Source organism: Periophthalmus magnuspinnatus, chromosome 13 (assembly GCF_009829125.3).
Source record: "Periophthalmus magnuspinnatus isolate fPerMag1 chromosome 13, fPerMag1.2.pri, whole genome shotgun sequence".
In the NCBI taxonomy this organism is placed as follows: Eukaryota; Metazoa; Chordata; class Actinopteri; order Gobiiformes; family Gobiidae; genus Periophthalmus; species Periophthalmus magnuspinnatus.
The window spans coordinates 13,365,348-13,386,704 of NC_047138.1; the positions used below are offsets into that span (position 1 = coordinate 13,365,348).

General features: G+C 41.5%; 2 protein-coding genes across 4 annotated transcripts; one reads left to right on the top strand and one right to left on the bottom strand.

Moving 5' to 3' along the window:
• Positions 1–18: 18 nt before the first annotated feature.
• Positions 19–1,246, bottom strand: fbxo36a (F-box protein 36a). The gene is given in 4 exon segments (XM_033977678.2): positions 19–273; positions 472–644; positions 798–906; positions 1,151–1,246. Coding segments are annotated over 4 exon segments (525 nt in total). The 3' UTR covers positions 19–126.
• A 301-nt stretch (positions 1,247–1,547) lies between these two features.
• Positions 1,548–20,736, top strand: trip12 (thyroid hormone receptor interactor 12). Of its 3 annotated transcripts, none has more exons than XM_033976971.2 (42): positions 1,548–1,705; positions 3,902–4,048; positions 4,347–4,472; positions 4,658–5,433; positions 6,957–7,062; positions 7,137–7,273; positions 7,368–7,451; positions 7,541–7,636; positions 7,705–7,856; positions 7,944–7,979; positions 8,073–8,168; positions 10,115–10,207; positions 10,288–10,449; positions 10,536–10,604; positions 10,696–10,861; positions 10,977–11,094; positions 11,197–11,353; positions 12,534–12,687; positions 12,769–12,997; positions 13,107–13,225; positions 13,293–13,500; positions 14,280–14,380; positions 14,455–14,629; positions 14,711–14,852; positions 15,221–15,412; positions 15,512–15,663; positions 15,739–15,896; positions 15,984–16,057; positions 16,149–16,348; positions 16,441–16,568; positions 16,642–16,793; positions 16,865–17,007; positions 17,087–17,243; positions 17,317–17,415; positions 17,489–17,603; positions 17,684–17,838; positions 17,914–18,078; positions 18,155–18,319; positions 18,442–18,555; positions 18,628–18,722; positions 18,832–18,935; positions 19,124–20,736. In XM_033976971.2, exons 2-42 carry the CDS (start codon positions 3,951–3,953, stop codon positions 19,318–19,320), a joined length of 6,165 nt encoding a protein of 2,054 aa, XP_033832862.1. In that variant the 5' UTR covers positions 1,548–1,705; positions 3,902–3,950; the 3' UTR covers positions 19,321–20,736. The 3 variants fall into 3 exon arrangements, with proteins under 3 accessions (XP_033832862.1, XP_055082036.1, XP_033832864.1); XM_055226061.1 differs by having other exon boundaries at positions 14,289–14,380; XM_033976973.2 differs by lacking the exon at positions 4,347–4,472.
• The last annotated feature ends 621 nt before the right edge of the window (positions 20,737–21,357 follow it).

The following is a 21,357-nucleotide window of genomic DNA, read 5'->3' on the forward strand; positions in this document are numbered from 1 at the left end:
ACAGAAGAGGGCGTAGGAACAGGTCATCAGGAGCAAATGTAAACAGGAACTGGAGTAATTATGCTAAATTCACGAAAGTGACGAGTGTAGTGAAAGTAGGCTGATACTATTTTGTTCGTTTATTGTTCACTGTTTCTTTGTTGTATTCTGGTTGTAGAATAAACTAAAAAAGGACATCTTCCAGCCCATGGCACCACATAATACCTCCATCTCACTGGAAAAGTTGGGCATGTTCCTCACTCTGTGCTCCCAAAACTTCTCTGAATTGCAGAACTTGCAAATCCATAAAAAACAAAAGAAACATATTAGACCTTTATACAATAGGATGGCTGCACAGTATCACATGCATTATAATAAGTAACTATAAGTAGCCTAAATCATATAATAATATAAGCTCTGGTGTAGCAGGTATTTTAACTTTAAAATGAATAGAGTGGTTGCGGTATTGTGTAGGGTGCAAGAGTCTCTCACCTCTCTAAATTTATGGGAGACTTGTGTAAGCTGTGCTACCTCTTTCAGCTGAAGGTATGAACATATTTGAAGTAAAATGTCTTCAGGTAGTCTTTCCAGATAATCAAACTGTCCTTTACAAAGCAATGTTGTGTAGTCCAAGATTCTTTGTCCAAACACAGCTGTTATTTCTTCTGCGAGTTAAAAAAAAACCCCAACACATTTCACAAAAACAAAGTTATTGGTTATTGGCCATAAAAGTTTGAATGCATTTTGACAGTTGAGTGAACAGATTTGGCAAGCCAACACAACATTTACTAGAGCTACAGCTACATTTAAAAGCTTACTCTGTAATGTGTTATGTTGTAGAAAATCCTGATGGAATACTTTCTCTTCTTTGGGTGGAGCACCCCAGCTTCCAAGTCTTAAAGAAATTCTCCAGGATCTCCATATGACCTTCAGTGAACACAGAATATAGTTTAACATTATAGTATATTATATACAGAATTGTGACATATTATATGTAATAATTACATGTCTTGATTTATAGACTTTTGTATGCAAATGGTGATAAGACAGAGACATGCTTGATAATTAGCAGATCTAATCATTTTCTTCAGTTAAGACATAGTGATTGAGCATTAAAAAGTTTCTCCACCAACAAATGACATTAATGTAGGAATAAAATACTATACCTGACCTAATTTTGAGAAATAATGAGTTGAAAGAAATCTTTTTCAGGAGGTAGACCTTGACCTGTAATTTCATATAGTTGCTCTCCAAGTAGAGACGCCATTTTCAGACTCAAAATTGTAACTATGACAAAATAACCTAACTTTTGAATCACCAAATAATACAAATATGTGTATTTGTTTTTAAACAGCAGCTACGATTACAAGAATTAGAATTCTATAGTAACACCTGGTGGGGGTGGGGGTCACGACCTAGCGTAATAATACAGTTAAGTCCAAATAACACATTGAATAGGTAGCCTACGCCTTTCACTCTAATCAACATAAATTACATATGCATGCTTTGACACCCTTGGCATAATAAAGTCCGCGTTTCGGTGGTGCAAACTAAAAGGTTTTCATAAATGATCCAAATGGATGCGGTGAACTAGTCCCGCGGCGGATGAATGAGGCGGATGTATACTGCAGTAGTCGGTCCTCAGCTGATGTGAAACTATCAGCGGCAGAGAGAGACAAGAGGAGCTGCTGCACTGTCTGTACAACTACAACACTGGAACAAATAGGTAACAACATGATCACTAATACAACTAATTCATGACAACTCAGTACACAACCTTGTGAACATCCGAGCTAAACAACCGATATATGCCGACGGAATGTGATTCAGTGTTAAGAAAATATGTGTCGAATCCCGTTCCTGCTTTCCTGTTTTTGTGTCTTAAGGCATCAGAGGCCATTTCTCTTTTTTGCTGGCTAGCGGTGACACGCTAATGTTAGCTTCATATGTTGTCAGGTAACGCTAACTATCCAAGGATTAACGTTACATTGGTTGTTCATTGCCCCGACTTTATTGTGTATTAATGGTTTACGGATTGTGGTCAGTCCTGGCAACGAGATAACTGGTAAACCAATGCTCGAATTTTCATCGACACAAAATAATTAGCTTTATGCCAAGGTTAGCCGAAAACAAACGATACAACGCTCGATTTATTTGGCAGTGCCGTGGATGACATACGTAGAAACAAGTTGTAATCTGTGATAGTGAGTTATCAGATACTCATTCAATCACAAACGAGCAGGAGACCACAGTTTGACGATCTAGATTAGTCAGGTGTTTATTTTTGTCAGTCCACTGTTAGCTCTTAGCGTCATTCAATAAACAGCCTGCATTACAAAGCTAAGCTAGCGCTAGCTTTCTAGTCGCATTACTTGGTGTTTAGAGAAGATTTATCCTGGATGTAAACTATAAACGTTGACACGTCCCTGTGTTTCTTAAATGCTAGTTTGGACACTGTTGACATGTTGCTAGTTACTGGTAAATTTAATTTGCAGCTGATTAGCATACGGTCAGACGTTAGCCTGCGCTGTTCGGTTTTAGTGTTGGCCTAAAATCAACACTAAACGCTAGTTGGGGTCCTTAGAGCTTGCACTGTTACTTGTGCATTGTGTGCTCTACCTAATCAGTTAAATTATATGCATTTTAGGGAAACTGCTTTACTGAAAGCGACGGTAACGTATCGGCATGACACTTGAATATGTTTGATTTTGTTTAAAAAAGATGGCTGATTAATTTACTTGTCTTCAACATGACGTTGAAATCACAAGTCAAACTTTGATTATATGTTCCTAGCTATAATCATTAACTAGCTAACTAACATTAGTTAACTTGGTAAGGCTTGAGTATGTTCTAGCATGCTAGCTGTATTTCACTAAAACTGCTTCAGAAAGAGCGTGTGGCCGTGCTGCCATTTGCAACATGAACAGTTAAGTCCTATGTTGTTAGGCGTTAGTGTGATTTCGTGTGCGTGTGCTTTTTCACGCATATTGATAGTAGTGATGTGTGGGTCAACATTAGATCATAGTGACTTCTGTACGTTCTTGTCCTGTTGGAGAACGGGGTTGACAGACCGGTAGCTTACGCCAACTACGCATTTCTTCTGCAACTGCTACGTTAGCCCACGTAACTTTAACAAACTCTATGTGTCAAGAACCACAACATCTTTTCCGCGTCACGCACCATATTTTGGTTTCCGTGCTTGTGTAATCCAAAACGGTTCAATTTATATCTCTGTCAGTTTGACAATCCTACCACACTACTGTCAAATCTTCTGTGCTAGAAGCTAAATATGCTAGTCGGCGCTACTGGGAACGATTGAAGCACAGGCCTCTATAAATCTTTTGGATTAAAAGTGTACGTAGTCATAGCCTTATACAGTTGTAGGTAAATGTAACAATTGAGCAAGTTATCTGCGAAGCTATCTGTATTGTACTTCAGGAAGTCGTATCTTACATCAGTGTAGTTGGCTAGTTGTCAGAATGGACGAATAAACAAAGACTAGCATGCACTGTCAGTGCGGGCCTAAAATGGCCCTGTACTTGCCAAATGTGGCGTATTTATGATACAGTGGATTGACATTTATGTAATTAAGCCACCCCCTATAGTTTCGATTGTAGAATTCTCGTCGACATTTATTACTGGGTTATTGATAAAATGTAATGTGTGCAGCTGCTTACACAATACCATTAAGATTTAGACAGAAGCATCGTTCTACACTTTTTCTTATTCACTTGACAAATGATACACACAAAATAGCAAGTCATGAGCTAATGAAAATATAGTTTATTTTTCATAAATACACACACTGTGGAAGGAGGAACTTTGACATGCATAGTATGAAAATACAGCCCCATAATCCCTATCAAAACCGACTTAAAAAAAATAATTAATTATTATTATTTTTTATTTTTATTTTTTACAGTGAATGGTAGTGTCTAGAAAGGGTATGTCCCTTCAGGAGAGAGGTGCCAATGTCCAACCGGCCTAATTCCAATCCAGGGGGGTCACTGCGCCGTTCTCAGAGGAACACTGCTGCGGCTCAGCCACAAGACCAAACAGTCGCAGGAAGGTGAGTGGTCATAACTCCTTTCCTTGGGACCCTTAAAATTTTAGGGTGTAATATTCTGTAATTTTGGGGGTTACCGCAACCTAATCGGAAGCATTGATGACATTCTGTTATGATTGCGCCATTGCTAACTTAATCAAAAGCATAGTTTGTTTTCTTATGCAAAGGAGTGGCTGTCTTACTTACCACAAACATATTGCTGTATACATGTGTATTGCTGTTTAAAGACATATGATTTAATCAGATGATGGGTCTTTGATCATAATCTATACTCGTTGCTCTTTGATTTTCAACCTTACAGGTTGCAGTCAGAGCAGGTAAAACATAAAGCAAATTCCCCTCCTGAGCATAGAAGACCTAATACTAAGGCTTCCAAAGCCACAGCCAGCTCAGCCACTGGCCAGTCCAGAGGGCACAGCACAAGAAGGTACCGCTTCTCTCTACTTGGTCCTCACTGTGTGTGCATGCATGCATGTAGGGTTGGCACTTTATCCATATGTTTCAACCACACAAGTGAATACACCATTGTAGGAGTTTGATGGGGATATTAGTGACAGATGTGTTAATTTTCCAAAGACAATAAAATTATTTTCCTTTTGTTTCCCCTGACAGAAGTGGTCTCAGTCTGTCCGTGGCTTCATTTGTGATACAAGGTGACCCAGAGGCCGCGGGGACATCCGAACAAGAACGACAAAGCCAACCATCAAAAAGTGAAGGCACCCGCGCTTTAAAGAGAAGTGAAGCTTCTGACCAAATTAATTCTTTTGGACCGATTCCTGCAAAAAAATCCAAATCAATCTCCCCACCCTTAGAGACAAAGAAAGCATCAGCAAAGGCCAAGAAGAGATCAATTGCTCCAGAAGCACCTGCACCGTCAGGTCGAGGTCAGAGTAAGAAAAGTGGGGCCAGTGCGGCCTCACCAACTCAGAAACGCAAGAAAGCAGACTCTCTCCCTGGGCTAAGTAGCACCACAGGGTCCCTCCCCAATCGTACGGAGGGCAGAACTGCAAAACTCACCAAGCTGGCGTCTAAATCGGCCGCCTCAGCCAAAGCTGGGTGTAGCAACGTGACGGATTCCTCCTCTTCTGCCTCCACCTCGTCCTCTTCCTCTACCACAGGCGCCCACAGCACTGCCACGCAGGGGGCCCGCGTTAAACAGAGAAAAGACCAGACTAAAGCTCGCCGCTCTCGCTCAGCTTCAAGCCCGTCCCCACGGCGAAGTACCCGGGACAAGGAGCAGGCCAAATCTTCCAGTTCATCAAAGTTTGAGTGGGCAGCACGCTTCAACCCCAAAGTAAATCTGCCAAAACCCAAGCTGTCCCTGCCCGGCTCTTCAAAGACTGAGGCATCCAAACCTGGGCCTTCTGGATTACAAGCTAAACTAGCAAGTAAGTCAAATGAACATTCTGTAGCTCCCACTCTTTTAAAATCAAAATGTACATTTATTAAACAGTTTTAAACTTTTAAAAGATTCACTAGCAGCTAGTTTAGGGTCAGCACATTATCTGTGTGCGCTTGGATGGAGGGATTAAATGTCACAGGGCCAGTGATCCAGGCAGCGTCACAGCATCGGTTACAAAACCTCACTCTTCACCACTGGGACTAGATGCATTTGGAGTTTGCACTCAAGATAGATACTACAGAGGCCCTCTTGAGCCTACAGGTAGTTTGTCCGCTCCCAACAAGATTTTAGATTCGGGTAGCGTTTTTACACATGCATGTTGTATTTGTTGCTTGGGCAAACATACTTGCACGTGAAGACTGTGGGCTTCAGTGAGCTAAGAGGATGGCTCAGATTTCAGACACGAGAAGCGGTAGCCTGAAACAAGAGCATGCATACATGTGTGTCATTACTGAAACGCCAGTGTGTGATTGTATGCTTAATCTATAAATATCACTGATAGGCTGTATCTCGCCACATAACTTGTCACTATATAACTTTTATTTATTAAGTGTGATGCAGTAGTGTATACTATGTACTTCTATTGATAAATGTTGTTGCACTTTTAACTACTATAAATGACTGTAAATGAGTATTGCTTATTCATTTCTTATTTGTACTGATTGATTGTGAATGGTTTCAGTGCCATTATGTAGTATAAAGTGAGCTATCATGAATTTCAATGAATGGGAACTAGCAGGGATGACTGGTAGATCTCTCTCCCCTGGCTGTCTAAACATGTTTCACCAGCTGATCAAGCTGCTAGTTTTACCCCACCCCCCACCCCTCCCCAAATCTCACCTTTCAGCCACTGTGGCACAGTTGGGTGTGTTTGTGTGTGTGTATGTGTTTTTTTTTTTTTTTTTTTTTTTTTTTTTAAACTCTATCCTTAAAGAATAGGATCCAATTCAAAATTGAACTTTTTGAGCTTTTAATCATAATATGTTGTCCCCTCAACAACATACCTGGAGTTATTGCTTCATCCACGCTTTATTAATACAATTATTATGCACTCCTCACTGCCTAGAGTTCATGAAAAGCTTTTTTGGTCATCTATATACCTATCACATCACAATTAATATCAAGAGGGAATTGATTTTGAGGGAGTTTATTTCAGCCTATGTAACATACAGACCTAATTACTGATTAAACTGACTAAATCTCTGCACAGCTTAGTAGGGCATAACCATGGGGCTATATTGCGTACACTTTCATGGTTAAAAAGTCTTTTGTTTTTGCCAGGCAGTTTAAAATGCTCAACTCTATGCAAATTTCACACCTATTTTGATCTCATTATTACAGTAGATAGTTCAAGTTCAGAATGTGGAACAGTTATGTACGCACTTCTTCATAATGGTAATATTCTGTAATGTTATTGAATTCTTCTAAATATTGCTTCTCTTTTGTACATTTCTCATTCTAAACAATGAATATATTTATGAATTTATTTATGTAACATTTCTGCTCTAGGTTTAAGAAAATCAACTAAGAAACGCAGCGAGTCTCCTCCAGCAGAGCTCCCCAGTTTTCGGCGGAGCACACGCCAGAAGACCACGGGCTCCTGTGCCAGCACTAGGTAACTGGGCTTGAAACACAAGTTTAAAATTATTTGCAGACTCATATTCTTTACTTTTTAACTTGTGCTTGCAGTCGGCGGGGCTCGGGCCTGGGCAAGCGTGGGGCAGCCGACGCTCGCCGACAAGAAAAAATGGCCGACTCCGACAACAACCAGGATGGGGCCAACTCCTCTAATGCGCGCACGGACGAGGCTTCACAAGGAGCTTCAGGTAATATTTTCTTTCACACTAAACATTAGTTATATCAGTAATTTGTATTGTCTTCAGCTTACTTAAACAATCTTGTGGCATTTCCCTTGTTTAGCTTCAAGTTCAGTCGCAGGAGCAGTAGGCATGACCACATCTGGAGAGAGCGAGTCGGATGATTCTGAAATGGGAAGGCTTCAAGGTATGTTGACTGTTATGTGAATATGCAGAGAAAACACGCCTAACCTTTACCTAGATGCTTCTTGAATCTCCCTGTTTGTTTCTTCTCAGCCCTTCTGGAGGCCAGGGGTCTCCCTCCACATCTGTTTGGACCTCTCGGACCTCGAATGTCCCAGCTGTTCCATAGAACCATAGGCAGTGGAGCAAGTAAGAGCTGCATTTCTACACTTTTTTCACGTAAACAAGTCTTCTAAGGTATTGTTGTTTATTTGTAGGCTCCAAAGCTCAGCAGCTACTGCAAGGCCTTCAGGCCACAGGGGATGAGTCTCAGCAGCTCCAGGCGGCCATTGAGATGTGTCAGCTGCTGGTTATGGGCAATGAGGAGACTCTGGGGGGATTCCCTGTCAAAAGTGTGGTGCCCGCTTTAGTGAGTGTTGAGCCTTGTCATGATCTCTGTACCACCATTGTTATGGAGTTTAAAGGATAGAACTAAATGACATTTATATTCCCACAGATAACACTGTTACAGATGGAGCATAATTTTGATATTGTGAGTATAAATCCAATAAACACAATTTAGTTGTATGTGTGTAGTTTTTATTTATTGAATTTAAAATTTTCTGATCTTTTTTTTTTTTTTAAGATGAATCATGCGTCTCGTGCACTCACTTATATGATGGAGGCCCTCCCCCGATCTTCTGCTGTGGTCGTTGATGCCATTCCTGTCTTCCTTGAGAAGGTATAACTTTGGACTTGAAGGTGCTATTTTGTAGTAGAAGAACCCCATCACTATAGCAATTCAGCAGCCGGCTTGTTCCGGCTGTTCAGCTGCGCCCCTTCTCTGACTTGCTCCAGTCCCCCGTGTTCATTAAAAAAGACTGCGCATTGAAATTGTTATTCTGTTTTGACTGTGATTTGATTCAGTCTTAAACAGACAAGAAGTTCCTGAAAGTGGCTTACTAAACTGGTGACAAAATGTAAGATTAGTAGTTGAGCAATAGGCCTAATGCATTTTAACAAATGAATTGGCCTAATCATAATAATCATTTAAAATGAAGAGGGAGTTCACATCTCTACGTCCCTTCTCTCTTGCTTTCTCTCACTTGCTTGCTCCTGACCCGTATCACACAGGAGCAGAGCGCTGAGACAGAGATCATGGTGATAGACATGTTCTGTGTGTTATGGGCTCGACACACGGGGAGCAACGTCGCTCGCTCTCCATTTATTTTCAATGGTACCTGTGCGACACTGCGAAAATTGTTTGTCTCTCTCACCTCCGTGACAAGCGAAAGTCGTGCACGTGAAAACCTCGCGCTCGTGCATGTCGACGTGCACGCGCGGGCCTGCGACGCGATTAATGAAAGTTGAAAAATGTTCTACTTTTATCGCTGCTGCCTGCACAACAGCCAATCAGCGAGAGTTTGATTGACGAGCCAATGCACTGTCCACTTCAGAAACATCATGGAAGAGAAAATTGTACTCACGGTGTTGGATTTCCCAATTCTTTTTGACATATCTTAAAGAGACTACCGAGATATATCAAAAAAAGCAGCTGCCTGGGAACTCGTTGGTGCCAGGGTGAATATGAGTGGTAAGTTAACATGCGCAAATTTGTTAATTCAGATAAATTTATGGGAGCTAATAACCAAATGTATTAAAGACTGATTCAACATTAAAAATATATATTTATTTAAGGTTTTTACATTAAACAGAATTAGCTACAGAATAGGGTGGACCCAGGATCACTTTTTTGTTTTGTTTTGTAGAGTGCAACCAATTGTAATATTTTAGTCAAATGAAGCAAAACTTTACGAGATTTCATTTTAGCGTCTTTTTCCCATCTACTGCTATTAACCTCAAAATTCCCTCCAAATAAACAGCCAATCAGACGTGTAGGAGGCTCGCGATCTGCTCTGGAACAGAGCGCAACGTGACAAGCTGCCGCTAGTCGCTGCAGTTTGTCGCTGCCCGTGTGTTCAATTTTAAACCCTATGCGATGAGTGTCACTGCACGCTGTCGTTTGTCGCTCCCCGTGTGTTGAGCCCATTAAGCTGTGAAATGCTGTGTGATTTCTCACAATCTGACTCATGTTCACGGAGAAATTGGTCTAATGAGGAAATGGAATGATATGCGTCTAAATACAAAAATACACATAGACTACGATTTCTTTCTGTACCATCTTTCTGCCTCGTGCACAAACTTCACATCAGTGCATTTTTTTGGGTTGAAACCTACATTTTAGACCAGGGGTCTCAAATTCAGATTAGCTGAGGGCCGCAGGAGACAGAGTCTGGGTGAGGCTGGGCCACATCATGTTTTCCACAAAAAAGCTTTGTTAAAATCTTCTCAAACATTATCGCCGTTTTCAACATGCATGAGGAAATATGCCAATTCTTGTGGATTTTATGGATACATCCTTATTTGTTGAATCTTTTGTGACGGGAGTGCACAGCGCTAGTGACAAGTGTGCTTGGGGTTTACCGATTTAGCGTAACCTTCTACACGCAACATGGTAATGCCACACTAACATTAAACTTTCATATTGTCCTGCGCGCCACAAAATGTCGTCTCACGGGCCGTAATTGGCCCCTGGGCTGCAAATTTGAGACTCCTGCTTTAGACCATTGCAGTGTTGGACATTAAAAGGGGCTCTTTTAATATTTGGTGTGACTGTCTTCTTTGCAGCTCAAGGTGATTCAATTCATTGACGTTGCAGAGCAGGCCCTCACTGCTTTGGAAATGTTGTCTAGGCGACACAGCAAAGCCATTTTGCAGGCTGTAAGTGTTTCATTGTGTACTTGTGAAAATGGTAACTCACACCAGTGCATAAGTAATCTAAAAAATGCCTTTTTTTCTAGGGTGGGCTTGCTGACTGTCTGCTTTACCTAGAGTTCTTTAGCATCAATGCTCAGAGGAATGCTTTGGCCATAGCAGCTAACTGCTGCCAGAGCATAACTCCTGATGAGTTTCATTTTGTTGCGGATTCTCTTCCACTGCTCACACAGAGGCTAACACATCAGGTATTGGATCTACCGACAGCATATTCATAAAAAGAACTGATAGAACGAGTAGATGATCTCAGCTATTGTTTTCCCATTTTTTTCAGGACAAAAAGTCTGTTGAAAGCACTTGTCTCTGTTTTGCGAGGCTTGTAGACAACTTCCAGCATGAGGAGGTTTGTAGACTTATAGTTGCCTTTCTTCCATATGAATGATTGTGTAAACTTTTTAACTCATGATGGGTTTCTTCGATGCTTGCATGAACAGAACCTGCTCCAGGAGGTGGCCTCGCGGGACCTATTAACAAACATACAGCAGCTGCTGGTAGTCACTCCTCCTGTCCTCAGCTCGGGCATGTTCATTATGGTGGTGCGCATGTTTTCTCTTATGTGCTCCAACTGCCCCTGCCTGGCAGTCCAGCTCATGAAGCAGAGTGAGTAAAGGCACACAGTACCTAGTTTGGTTTCCTTAATGGTCATGCTGTACGTTTTCATTGTATTTATATTATAACATGCATGTAACTGTAAGTTATTTATTTTTTCAAACAGACATAGCTGAAACTTTGCGCTTCCTCTTGTGCGGTGCATCAAATGGCAGTTGCCAAGAACAAATTGAACTGGTACCCAGAAGCCCCCAGGAGCTCTATGAATTGACCTCTCTTATATGGTAACATTTATTTTTCTGACTAAATGCATCAGAGGAGACATTAGTCTCAACAACCCTGTACTTGTGAGTCCCCTAACATGCTGTAATGACTTCTTTTGACAGTGAGTTGATGCCCTGTTTGCCTCGAGAGGGCATCTTTGCAGTTGACGTAATGCTGAAGAAGGGTAGTGCTCAAACAACTGAAGGGGCCATTTGGCAGTGGAGGGATGATCGTGGACTGTGGCACCCGTACAACCGCATTGACAGTCGCATTATTGAGGTACAACAAAGAGCAGTGCATTCTCATTGAGCTCACTGTCGTACTATGATGGGTATATTTATACGGTCATTCAATAAATAAGGTGCATTTTTCGGTATAAGGACTTTTAATACAGATAGAAGCTTACTTTTGTTTTTGTTTTACTTGTTTTTCACATGGATTTAATTTCTTTTGCAGATTAAAAAAAAAACTTTGAGAGTTTTGGCGATTAACAAAGATGGCCGACCAAGAAGCATGCTCCAGGATGGAACAGCGGTCAGTTATCAAGTTTTTGGTTGCTGAAGGGTGCAAACCCGTTGAATTTCATAGGAGAATGTCAACTGTGTATGGTGCCACATGTTGCAGCCAAAAAATGTCTACAAGTGGGCTAAATTGTTTAAAGAAGGACATAGCAGTGTTGAGGATGAAGGCAGGCCTGGGAGGCCTACAGAAGTGAGGTCTCCTGAGGTGATCATACACAGTTGACATTCTCCTATGAATTTCAATTGGTTTGCACCCTTCAGCAACCAAAAAGTTGATAACTGACCGCTGTTCAATCCTGGAACATGCTTCTTGGTCGCCATCTTTGTTAATCTCCAAAACTCTCAATGTTTTTTGTTTTTTTTTTTTATCTGCAAAAGAAATTAAATCCATGTGAAAAACAAGTAAAACAAAAAAATAAAAATAAAAAAGTAAGCTTCTATCTGTATTAAAAGTCCTTATACTGAAAAATTCACCTTATTTATTGAATGACCGTCGTATTATTCAGTTTAGTTTCTGGGTTGTAGCCACTAATGAACCTACTATAGTAGTCACTTTTCTTTCTTCTAAAATTACACTACTTCATGTTAATGCCATAATAACTCTAAAGCTGAATGATTCAATTAAGCCTTGTCAGTCGAACATTAAGTTGTAATAATTAAAGAGCAGTATGAAATGCTGTATTATTGAGTCAGAGATGTCATCTCAAATGATAATACAAAAAAGTAATACAAAAAGTGATAAAAAGTTCCCCACCAGCACACATTTATTGATTGATGAGACTTGCCTTTTACTTACAAGTATTTTTGATATTTTATTGCTGTTGGGTTTTGGGTCATGTGAATAATATACCATGTATTTTATGTCTTTCAATGTAATGAGAATGTTATGGTCTTTATAACACCTGTATGTGACGTTTCTGTTGTTTCTGTTTCTACAGACAGCTCATCAGAATGGGGAGGATGAAATTAGCCTGTCGACCCTTGGTCGTGTCTACACTATTGACTTCAACTCTATGCAGCAGATCAATGAGGACACAGGAACAGCCAGGGGCATCCAGAGGAAACCCAACCCCCTTGCCAATCCAAACACAGGTAATTACCACAATCACCACATAAATAGTATTTTAATGATTATATGATGCATTCAAAAAATTCTATGTTTCTTAATTGTAGGAAGTCATCAGGAGGTGCGGCGGGAAGACGCACGAGCCCAGCTAATGAAGGAAGACCCGGAGCTTGCCAAGTGCTTCATCAAAACACTGTTTGGGGTCCTGTACGAGGTGTACAGCTCTTCAGCCGGCCCTGCTGTCAGACACAAGTGCCTTAGAGCCATCCTCAGGATCATCTTCTTTGCAGATGCAGAGCTGTTAAAGGACGTACTGAGGAACCATGCAGTGTCTAGGTGTGTTTTACTCATTTTGCAGCGAGTGCTGAATCGATGTTAGAAAAAGGGAACATTTCTGTTACTTATTCTGCCGTGAGATATAATTTTTCTTTTTCTAATTCAACAGTCACATTGCCTCCATGCTGTCCAGTCAGGATTTGAAGATTGTAGTTGGGTCTCTACAAATGGCTGAGATCTTGATGCAAAAGTTACCTGATGTCTTCAGTGTTTATTTTAGAAGAGAAGGTATCATAACTGTTGTATTTGGCTCTTGTCTATTTGCAGTTGCTTTATAGTTGCTTGTTATCTGCAGGTGTGATGCACCAGGTTAAAAATTTGGCTGAGTCTGAGAGTTTATTGGTGACCAGTCCTCCCAAAGCATGTCAAAGTGGAACTGCTAGCTTGTGTCCTACCAGCAACAGCACGGCCTCCACCACCTCTTCTAATAATGCTACAGCAGATCTGGGCTCGCCCAGCTACCAGCACAGCATGGACGACTCCCTGGACCTCAGCCCACAGGGGTGAGTCTCACCAGCATCTACATCACATTTGTCCTTAATGTTAGGGTTGGTTAGGTATGTAGTAGGACTTGGCTATAAATCAATTTGTTTTATTCACATTTTAAACAATTATTCATGTGAACATTGAGGGCACCTGAGCTCTGCCCTTATGCCTCCCAAAAAAATCAAGATTACATTTTTTTGGTCAAAAAGCCCAGCCCTAGCATTTAGTCTGTTGTTATCTGCCCAAAACGACACTCACAGGAGCGCAAGTCACACAACAGAGAAGTAGTAAACGGCTTCAACCTTCAGTAGAAGGCCTGTTAACTTGTCATTCACTCCCAACTTCTATAACTTCCCCTTTCTACCAAGGTCTAAATAAATGCTTATAACCCAAATAAAGCAGTCATGAGTCAACTTCTTCTTCGTGTCTTTTTGAATGTTTCCATTAATGAAGTTGACATGAGCGAGCCAGGTTTTATTTTGACAAGTGCCAAACTTTTGGTGTTGTGCCCAAGAGTATAGATAGGTATTGTTAAAGATTTGTACATGGGATGTATCTCATGAAAGGAGAAAAGTTTTATACATGTATTTGACTATGTGAAATTTGTTCATGTCCTCAGAACCAATAAGAATACTGATCTTATAATGATCCAGTGGGCCGTTAACCCTTGGTACCAGTGCCATTATGATGCTGGGTTTCAGTACCCATACATCTATCCACCTGCAATGCATGTCATGTGAATTCAGTACTTTTCCTTTTAAACATGATTTAACAAAAAAAACCTTTCTTATTCAAGGCGCTTAAGTGATGTCTTGAAGAGAAAACGAGTGCCAAAAAGAGGGCCCAGAAGGCCAAAATATTCTCCACCAAGGGATGATGATAAAGTAGACAATCAGGGTAAGCTCCAAGAGATAAAAAGGCACATTTGAATTGTTTCATTTTTTTTCATTTAATTATTTTCTTTCTTGTAGCTAAAAGCCCAACCAGTACGCAGTCACCCAAATCCTCATTTTTGGCAAGCCTAAATCCCAAAACATGGGGGAAGTTGGGTGCCCAGACCAACAATGCCAACTCTGAACCATCTCGCACAGCAGGAGTGAGTGGATTGGCTAGAGCACCACCCAAGGACTCCATTTCTAATAACAGGTTGGATAAAAACACAATACTATTTGAGTGATGTTAATTTGCTGTTAACTGTGTTTTATTTTCTTCTTTTTTTTTTTTTAGAGACAAAATAAAAGCCTGGATCAAAGAACAGGCTAGCAAGTTTGTGGAACGCTATTTCAACTCCGAAAATGTGGATGGCAGTAATCCCGCACTGAATGTACTCCAGAGACTTTGCACAGCCACAGAGCAACTTGGGCTGCAGGTAAAAATACTCGCCAAATGATTTCATTGGAGTGGTATTATACAGTGACTGCTTGACTGTATAACCAGAGATAGGGTTTTGTAATTTATATGCTGTGTCAGCTTTGTAAAGCATCTGATCACAAAAATCTTGGTTGTGCAAGTTGTGCAATTCAGGTTTGATAAACTGTCATTACTAACCTGCCCCTTACCAGTTATTGTGTTTGTGATGTGAACTGAACTGGGTTAAAATCACATTTCAAACATGTCCAGGTGAAATTAGCATGTAAAAATTGAAAAAAACAAAAAACAGAATCCCTTTTGCTTTAGAACATGTTTGTCGTCAAGGTTTTCGATTGGAATATATTTGACATATTGAGTGTGCCATAGGTGGATGGCGGCATGCAGTGTCTGGTGGAGATCTCCAATATAGTTTGCGAATCGGATGTGTCATCGTTTGAGATCCAGCACAGTGGGCTGGTGAAGCAGCTCCTGCTCTATCTGACCTCCAGCACAGACAGGGACTTGCTGAGTCGTGATTTGCGGCTGAAGCGGTTCCTTCATGTTTTCACAGACTGCCCTGTAAGACTTTATACTTCATACGTTATATTTAAAACACATTTTTGGCAGATTTTTTTTTCCTTTCCTACCTTCACTTTTGACATACGTTTTTCACTAAAGGTTCCAGGCATGGAGCCCCTTACTCGTTTGGACCCTACAATGAACGGAGCATACTTGGCTTTAGTGCACAAGATGAACAGCTGTTTGAGTCAGATGGAGCAGTTCCCTGTCAAAGTTCATGACTTTCCCAGTGGCAATGGAAATGGAAGCAGGTCTTTATTTTTACTGAAAAACAATGTCAGTGTGAGTTTTCTGGAGGCTTCAACATAGTCTTTTTGTCTTTGCAGAGGATCTCAGGCTCTGAAGTTCTTTAACACTCATCAGCTGAAGTGTCAGCTGCAAAGGCACCCAGACTGCACCAATGTCAAACAGTGGAAAGGTGGTCCAGTAAAGATTGACCCTTTGGCTCTGGTTCAAGCCATTGAGAGATATCTTGTGGTTAGAGGTACGTTTCTATTCACAGCAACTATTGTATTTTATAAATTTGGTGCGTTTTTTGTGTTTTTATTCACAATACTGGCATCTATTGTAGGATATGGTCGGATCAGAGAGGAGGATGAGGACAGCGATGACGATGGTTCAGACGATGAAATTGATGAATCACTGGTATGTCACAGATCATATGAAAACACTCCTTCACTGTTCTATGGGTGTAAGTTCATTAATAAATGTAACTCCTCATTTTGTTTTGGCTGAGGCGGCGCAGTTCCTAAACTCTGGTAGCGTGCGGCACAGACTCCAGTTCTACATCGGGGACCATCTTCTGCCGTACAACATGACTGTGTACCAGGCAGTGCGACAGTACAGTCTGCAGGCTGAAGAGGAGCGCGAGTCCACCGATGATGAGGCTAATCCCCTGGGGAGAGCGGGCATCTGGACCAAAACGCACACCATCTGGTAAAATTACACTTTAAATGCAGCAATGATTGCACTTCTCATGTTTATGTTTGTGAATGTTGTCATTATTTGTGTGGATGTGTTCCTAACAGGTATAAACCTGTGAGAGAGGATGAGGATGGCAGCAAAGACTCTGTGGGTGGGAAGAGAGGCCGAGCACAGACTGCTCCCACCAAAACCTCACCTCGAAATGCCAAGAAGCAGGACGAGCTCTGGCACGGTGGGTATTGTGCATTCAGATTCTTTGGTGTTCATGAATAACAAAGGCTAACTGTGTTTCCCTTGACACATAGATGGTGTTTGTCCCAGCGTCACCAACCCACTAGACACTTACCTCACTACGGAGCCACCAGAGACCATAACCTTTGATGACCCTTCTTTAGAGGTCATCCTGCTGCTGAGGGTCCTGCACTCCATCAGTAGATACTGGTTTTATTTGTATGAAGTATGTATCCTTCTGTGTAGGTTCTCATCCCTTTAAGTCTTCCTCTAAAACTCATGGCTTGACTTTTTCAGAATGCAGCATGTAAGGAGATCATCTCCACCACTGAGTTCATCAACAGTAAGCTGACAGCCAAAGCCAACCGTCAGCTGCAGGACCCACTGGTCATCATGACGGGCAACATTCCCACATGGCTCATTGAGTTGGGGAAAACCAGGTAAGTATGGGGAAATTTCTTTTTAAAAACTCAACCACATCTTTAAGCTAGTTCCTAAACCCTTGTTGTTTCTCTGCAGCCCGTTCTTCTTCCCTTTTGACACCCGGCAGATGTTGTTCTATGTAACAGCCTTCGATCGTGACAGAGCCATGCAGCGATTACTTGACACAAACCCTGAAATCAACCAGTCGGATTCCCAGGACAGCAGAGTTGCACCGCGTCTTGACAGGAAAAAGGTACTTGTTTTTTGGTGGTTTTATTTGATTTACTTTCATTGTACATTTAACACTTGATATTTGGTATGTGCAGAGGACAATAAACCGTGATGAGCTGCTTAAACAGGCTGAGTCTGTGATGCAGGACTTGGGCAGCTCTAGAGCCATGTTAGAGATTCAGTATGAGAATGAGGTAATGAATTGTTGCTCTGTGGAAAGTTTTAATGTTCTCCATTAAATTTGGAACCTTTTGTAAACATTCGTAGGTTGGCACAGGACTTGGCCCCACTCTGGAGTTTTATGCCTTGGTGTCTCAGGAGCTGCAGAGGGCCGACCTGGGTTTGTGGAGGGGCGAAGAGGTCACACTGTCCAACCCTAAAGGTACAAAACCTTCAGATCCCTGGAAATTATGAATACCCTTGTTCTATTTTCTGTTAACATTGTGTATCTATGTCATCTAGGAAGCCAAGAAGGAACCAAATACATGTTCTGCTCCAGGGGGCTGTTTGCTGTTCCCTTTGGTAGGACGACCAAACCAGCACACATCGCCAAAATAAAGATGAAGTTCCGTTTCCTAGGAAAGTTGATGGCCAAGGCCATCATGGACTTCAGGCTGGTAAAGATGCACTCCTTTGCTAATTTTTGATACATGTTTCAAATGACTATTGGGTAATTTTGCTTTGCCTTCCAGTTGGATCTGCCTTTGGGCTTACCCTTTTATAAGTGGATGCTGCGACATGAGCCGTCCATCAGCTCACATGACTTGGTGAACATCGACCCGGCTGTGGCCAAGTCTATACAACACCTGGAAGATATCATTCGACAGAAGAAGAGACTAGAGCAGGACAGATCGCAGGTACACGACAAACAATACTCCTCTTAGGGTTTCCGAATGAAAGCCAGTAGAAACACTGTTTTGTTGTTTGTAATAGACCAGGGAGACCCTGCAGCAGGCACTGGAGAGCCTCAACATGAACGGCTGCTCAGTGGAGGATTTGGGCTTGGACTTCACACTACCAGGATTCCCAAACATTGAGCTGAAGAAGGGAGGCAAAGACATCGCGGTGACCATCTACAATCTGGAGGAGTACCTTAGGGTATGGGACATTAATAAGATATTTCCCTTGTGGATTAATAACGTTTCTCTAAGCCTAAACCGAAATGAGTTATGTCACACTGTTTGTATGTAACATTTAGTGCCTGCTATCCTCTTTTCCAGTTGGTGGTCTACTGGACTCTAAACGAAGGGGTGTCCAGACAATTTGAATCGTTTCGTGAAGGATTTGAGTCTGTATTCCCGCTGCATCACTTGCAGTATTTTTATCCAGAAGAGGTAAGGATGCTCTGTACTTCAGACTAAACTGGACTAATGCAGAGGACATTTGAACATGTTTCTGTGCTGCAGCTGGACCAGTTGCTGTGTGGTAGTAAGTCAGAGACTTGGGACGTGAAGACGCTTATGGAGTGCTGTCGACCGGACCATGGCTACACACACGACAGGTAAAATTATTTTAATGTACTATTGGTGCATAGCCTCTCATTTAAGGATCACCGGTCATGTTGAACCAAAGGTATTTTATAGTTGAGTCTTTTGTTTGTGTGTTTTCAGTCGTGCTGTGCGGTTCCTGTTTGAGGTATTGAGCAGCTTCGATGCCGAGCAGCAGAGGCTCTTCCTGCAGTTCGTCACAGGAAGCCCCCGACTGCCAGTGGGAGGTGGGACACTACAGGGACACTACAGGGACACTACAGGGACACTACAGGGACACTACAGGGGCACTACAGGGGCACTACAGGGGCACTACAGGGGCACTACAGGGGCACTACAGGGGCACTACAGGGGCACTACAGGGGCCCGGTGCCTGTTTGTTGTTATGCTGCTAAGCCTGTCTTTCTGTTGTCAGGATTTCGGAGCTTGAACCCCCCGCTGACTATTGTGAGGAAGACTTTTGAGTCGTCAGAGAACCCGGATGACTTCCTCCCGTCAGTCATGACCTGCGTCAACTACCTGAAGCTGCCTGACTACTCCAGCATAGAGATCATGAGAGAGAAACTGTTGATTGCAGCTCGAGAGGGCCAGCAGTCCTTCCACCTTTCCTGATCTCGTCACATCTCACATTAAAATGCCTTCAACAGCGACTGATGAAATCATAACTTCCTCTTTAGTTTTTTGTAATCACTTACATTAAGGCTCTGTACAGCCTTCTTGTTAGAGAAAGCAGCTTGCAGAAGAATAAGACTCTAAATATATATTTGCTGCCCCGTCTCTCAAAAAATGTATAAAAAGAAAAAATGGAAAAGTGTTCCATGACTCGCTGAAGTTAAAGTATAAAAGAGTAAAACCTATATCAGTAGTTGAGTAATGTTAAAAAAATGAAAACATCTGGGTGACATTTTAAACTGCATTGCTATGTGATATTTAAAAAGGGACGTTTCCTCTCCGAAGCGACGGACTGCGTCACTAACTGTGGAAAGAGGAGGGGGGTCCATTGAGCAAGCTAGATTTACTTTAGCTCCAAAGATCATTTGTACAGACAAATTTGCAGACTTTGCTCATTCTACACATTTGATAGAATAGTTCTTTGTTCTGACGTCGCTCCTCGGTTCGTCTGTTCGGTTCTGTATTATATCGGCCCCGTTTGTGTGTTGCTTTTGAGTTCAGCTTCTCCCTCTGTGTGTCTCTGCTTCCACTTGTGATGGTGAGAGTTGCTGTTGGTTGAATGCGGGTAGTGACGAGCGATCATTACCAGAGGTGGGCAGAGAGAATACTAAGAGCATTGAGTAACTCTTTGGATCCTATTTCATCACTATAAAAAAAAAAGTACAAGTTCTGGTATTGCACACATACTCAAACTCTTATTAAATGATATTGCTTCTTTTAAATATTACTGAATTACCCAAAAAGTTACTCAAATATAAAAGTAACTCTCCCTACCTCTGCTGTGATCTTTATTCCCTTTTACCCATTTTGATTGATTGCTCTCTGGCCTCCTTTTTATTTTAGAGAGCTTCAGCCATGTGTTGATCAGGTGAACTTGCTTTTTGCTCCATTATTTTTTTTAAATAGTTAGTCTCTTTCCGTTGGGCCCTATCTGGATGTGTGGGGTTTTCTTGGCCCAATTGAGCGCTGAGCAACCCCTCAACACATAAATGTAGCTGGGCACAAAGTTTGGCTGGTCTTCTTGTTTCATAGCGAGCATTTCAAGTTCATTTATGGAGTTTAAAGTTTGTACGCAGCGCCGCACCCTGTTCCGGAGGTGCGAATGTCTGCTTTACCTTTTATAATTTTCTATTTGGTCTTTATTTCTTGCTGTAGTTGATGATGATTATTTTTTTCTCTGCACTGCTGGCTTGGAACAAACCGTGGTGTGCACCTGCAGTCTGTGGCCAGGCGAGGGCGCCACTGTATGCTCTCCTGGCTCAATCGTTCATGTGCTGGTTTCTAAGATCTGCAATAATTTACTGCATCAGGTTCATGTTTTTACCTGAACATAAATAAAGTAACTGTTTGACTCATGATTGCTTTATTTTATTTTGAAGTATTGTCCTGATTTTGTTAAAAAAAATTGATATAGCTGCTTCATTATGGGATTGCACGTGTTGCCATGGTGACAGAAAAGTAAATTTCTTGCCTCTAAACTGGATATCCAAATGCCAAGAATCACCATGGAATTGTGCATCTATCAATTAAAAATATCTTTTTGTGTCTTTTTTTTTTTTTGGGGTCAATGACGACGCAGAATTGTATTGAAATTTTGTTTTCTTTAGTGTTTGGTCGCTTCGCTGTTGGATCTATTTCTAGACAAGATGGATGAAACCACAGGGAAAACAGCCCACATCTCATTAATGACCACAGGAGTTTCCATTGATCACTGACTCCATTCACATGCAGCTTTTAATTATGGTGTGTACACAGTAGGGCTGTATTGTGAAACGCTCTGACTTCATCCTTACTATACAATGTTTATGGTGAATTATGTAGATATTCTCCAATCAATACCGATACTGTAATGTATACAAAACAATCTTAAGCCTCATTTACTTTTTGTGGCATTTATTCACACCTACGCCATTTTAAATTGCAGCAGTTTTACTAGGTCATGGCCCAGGAAAGTGAGTAATCAGTTCTGGCTGTATT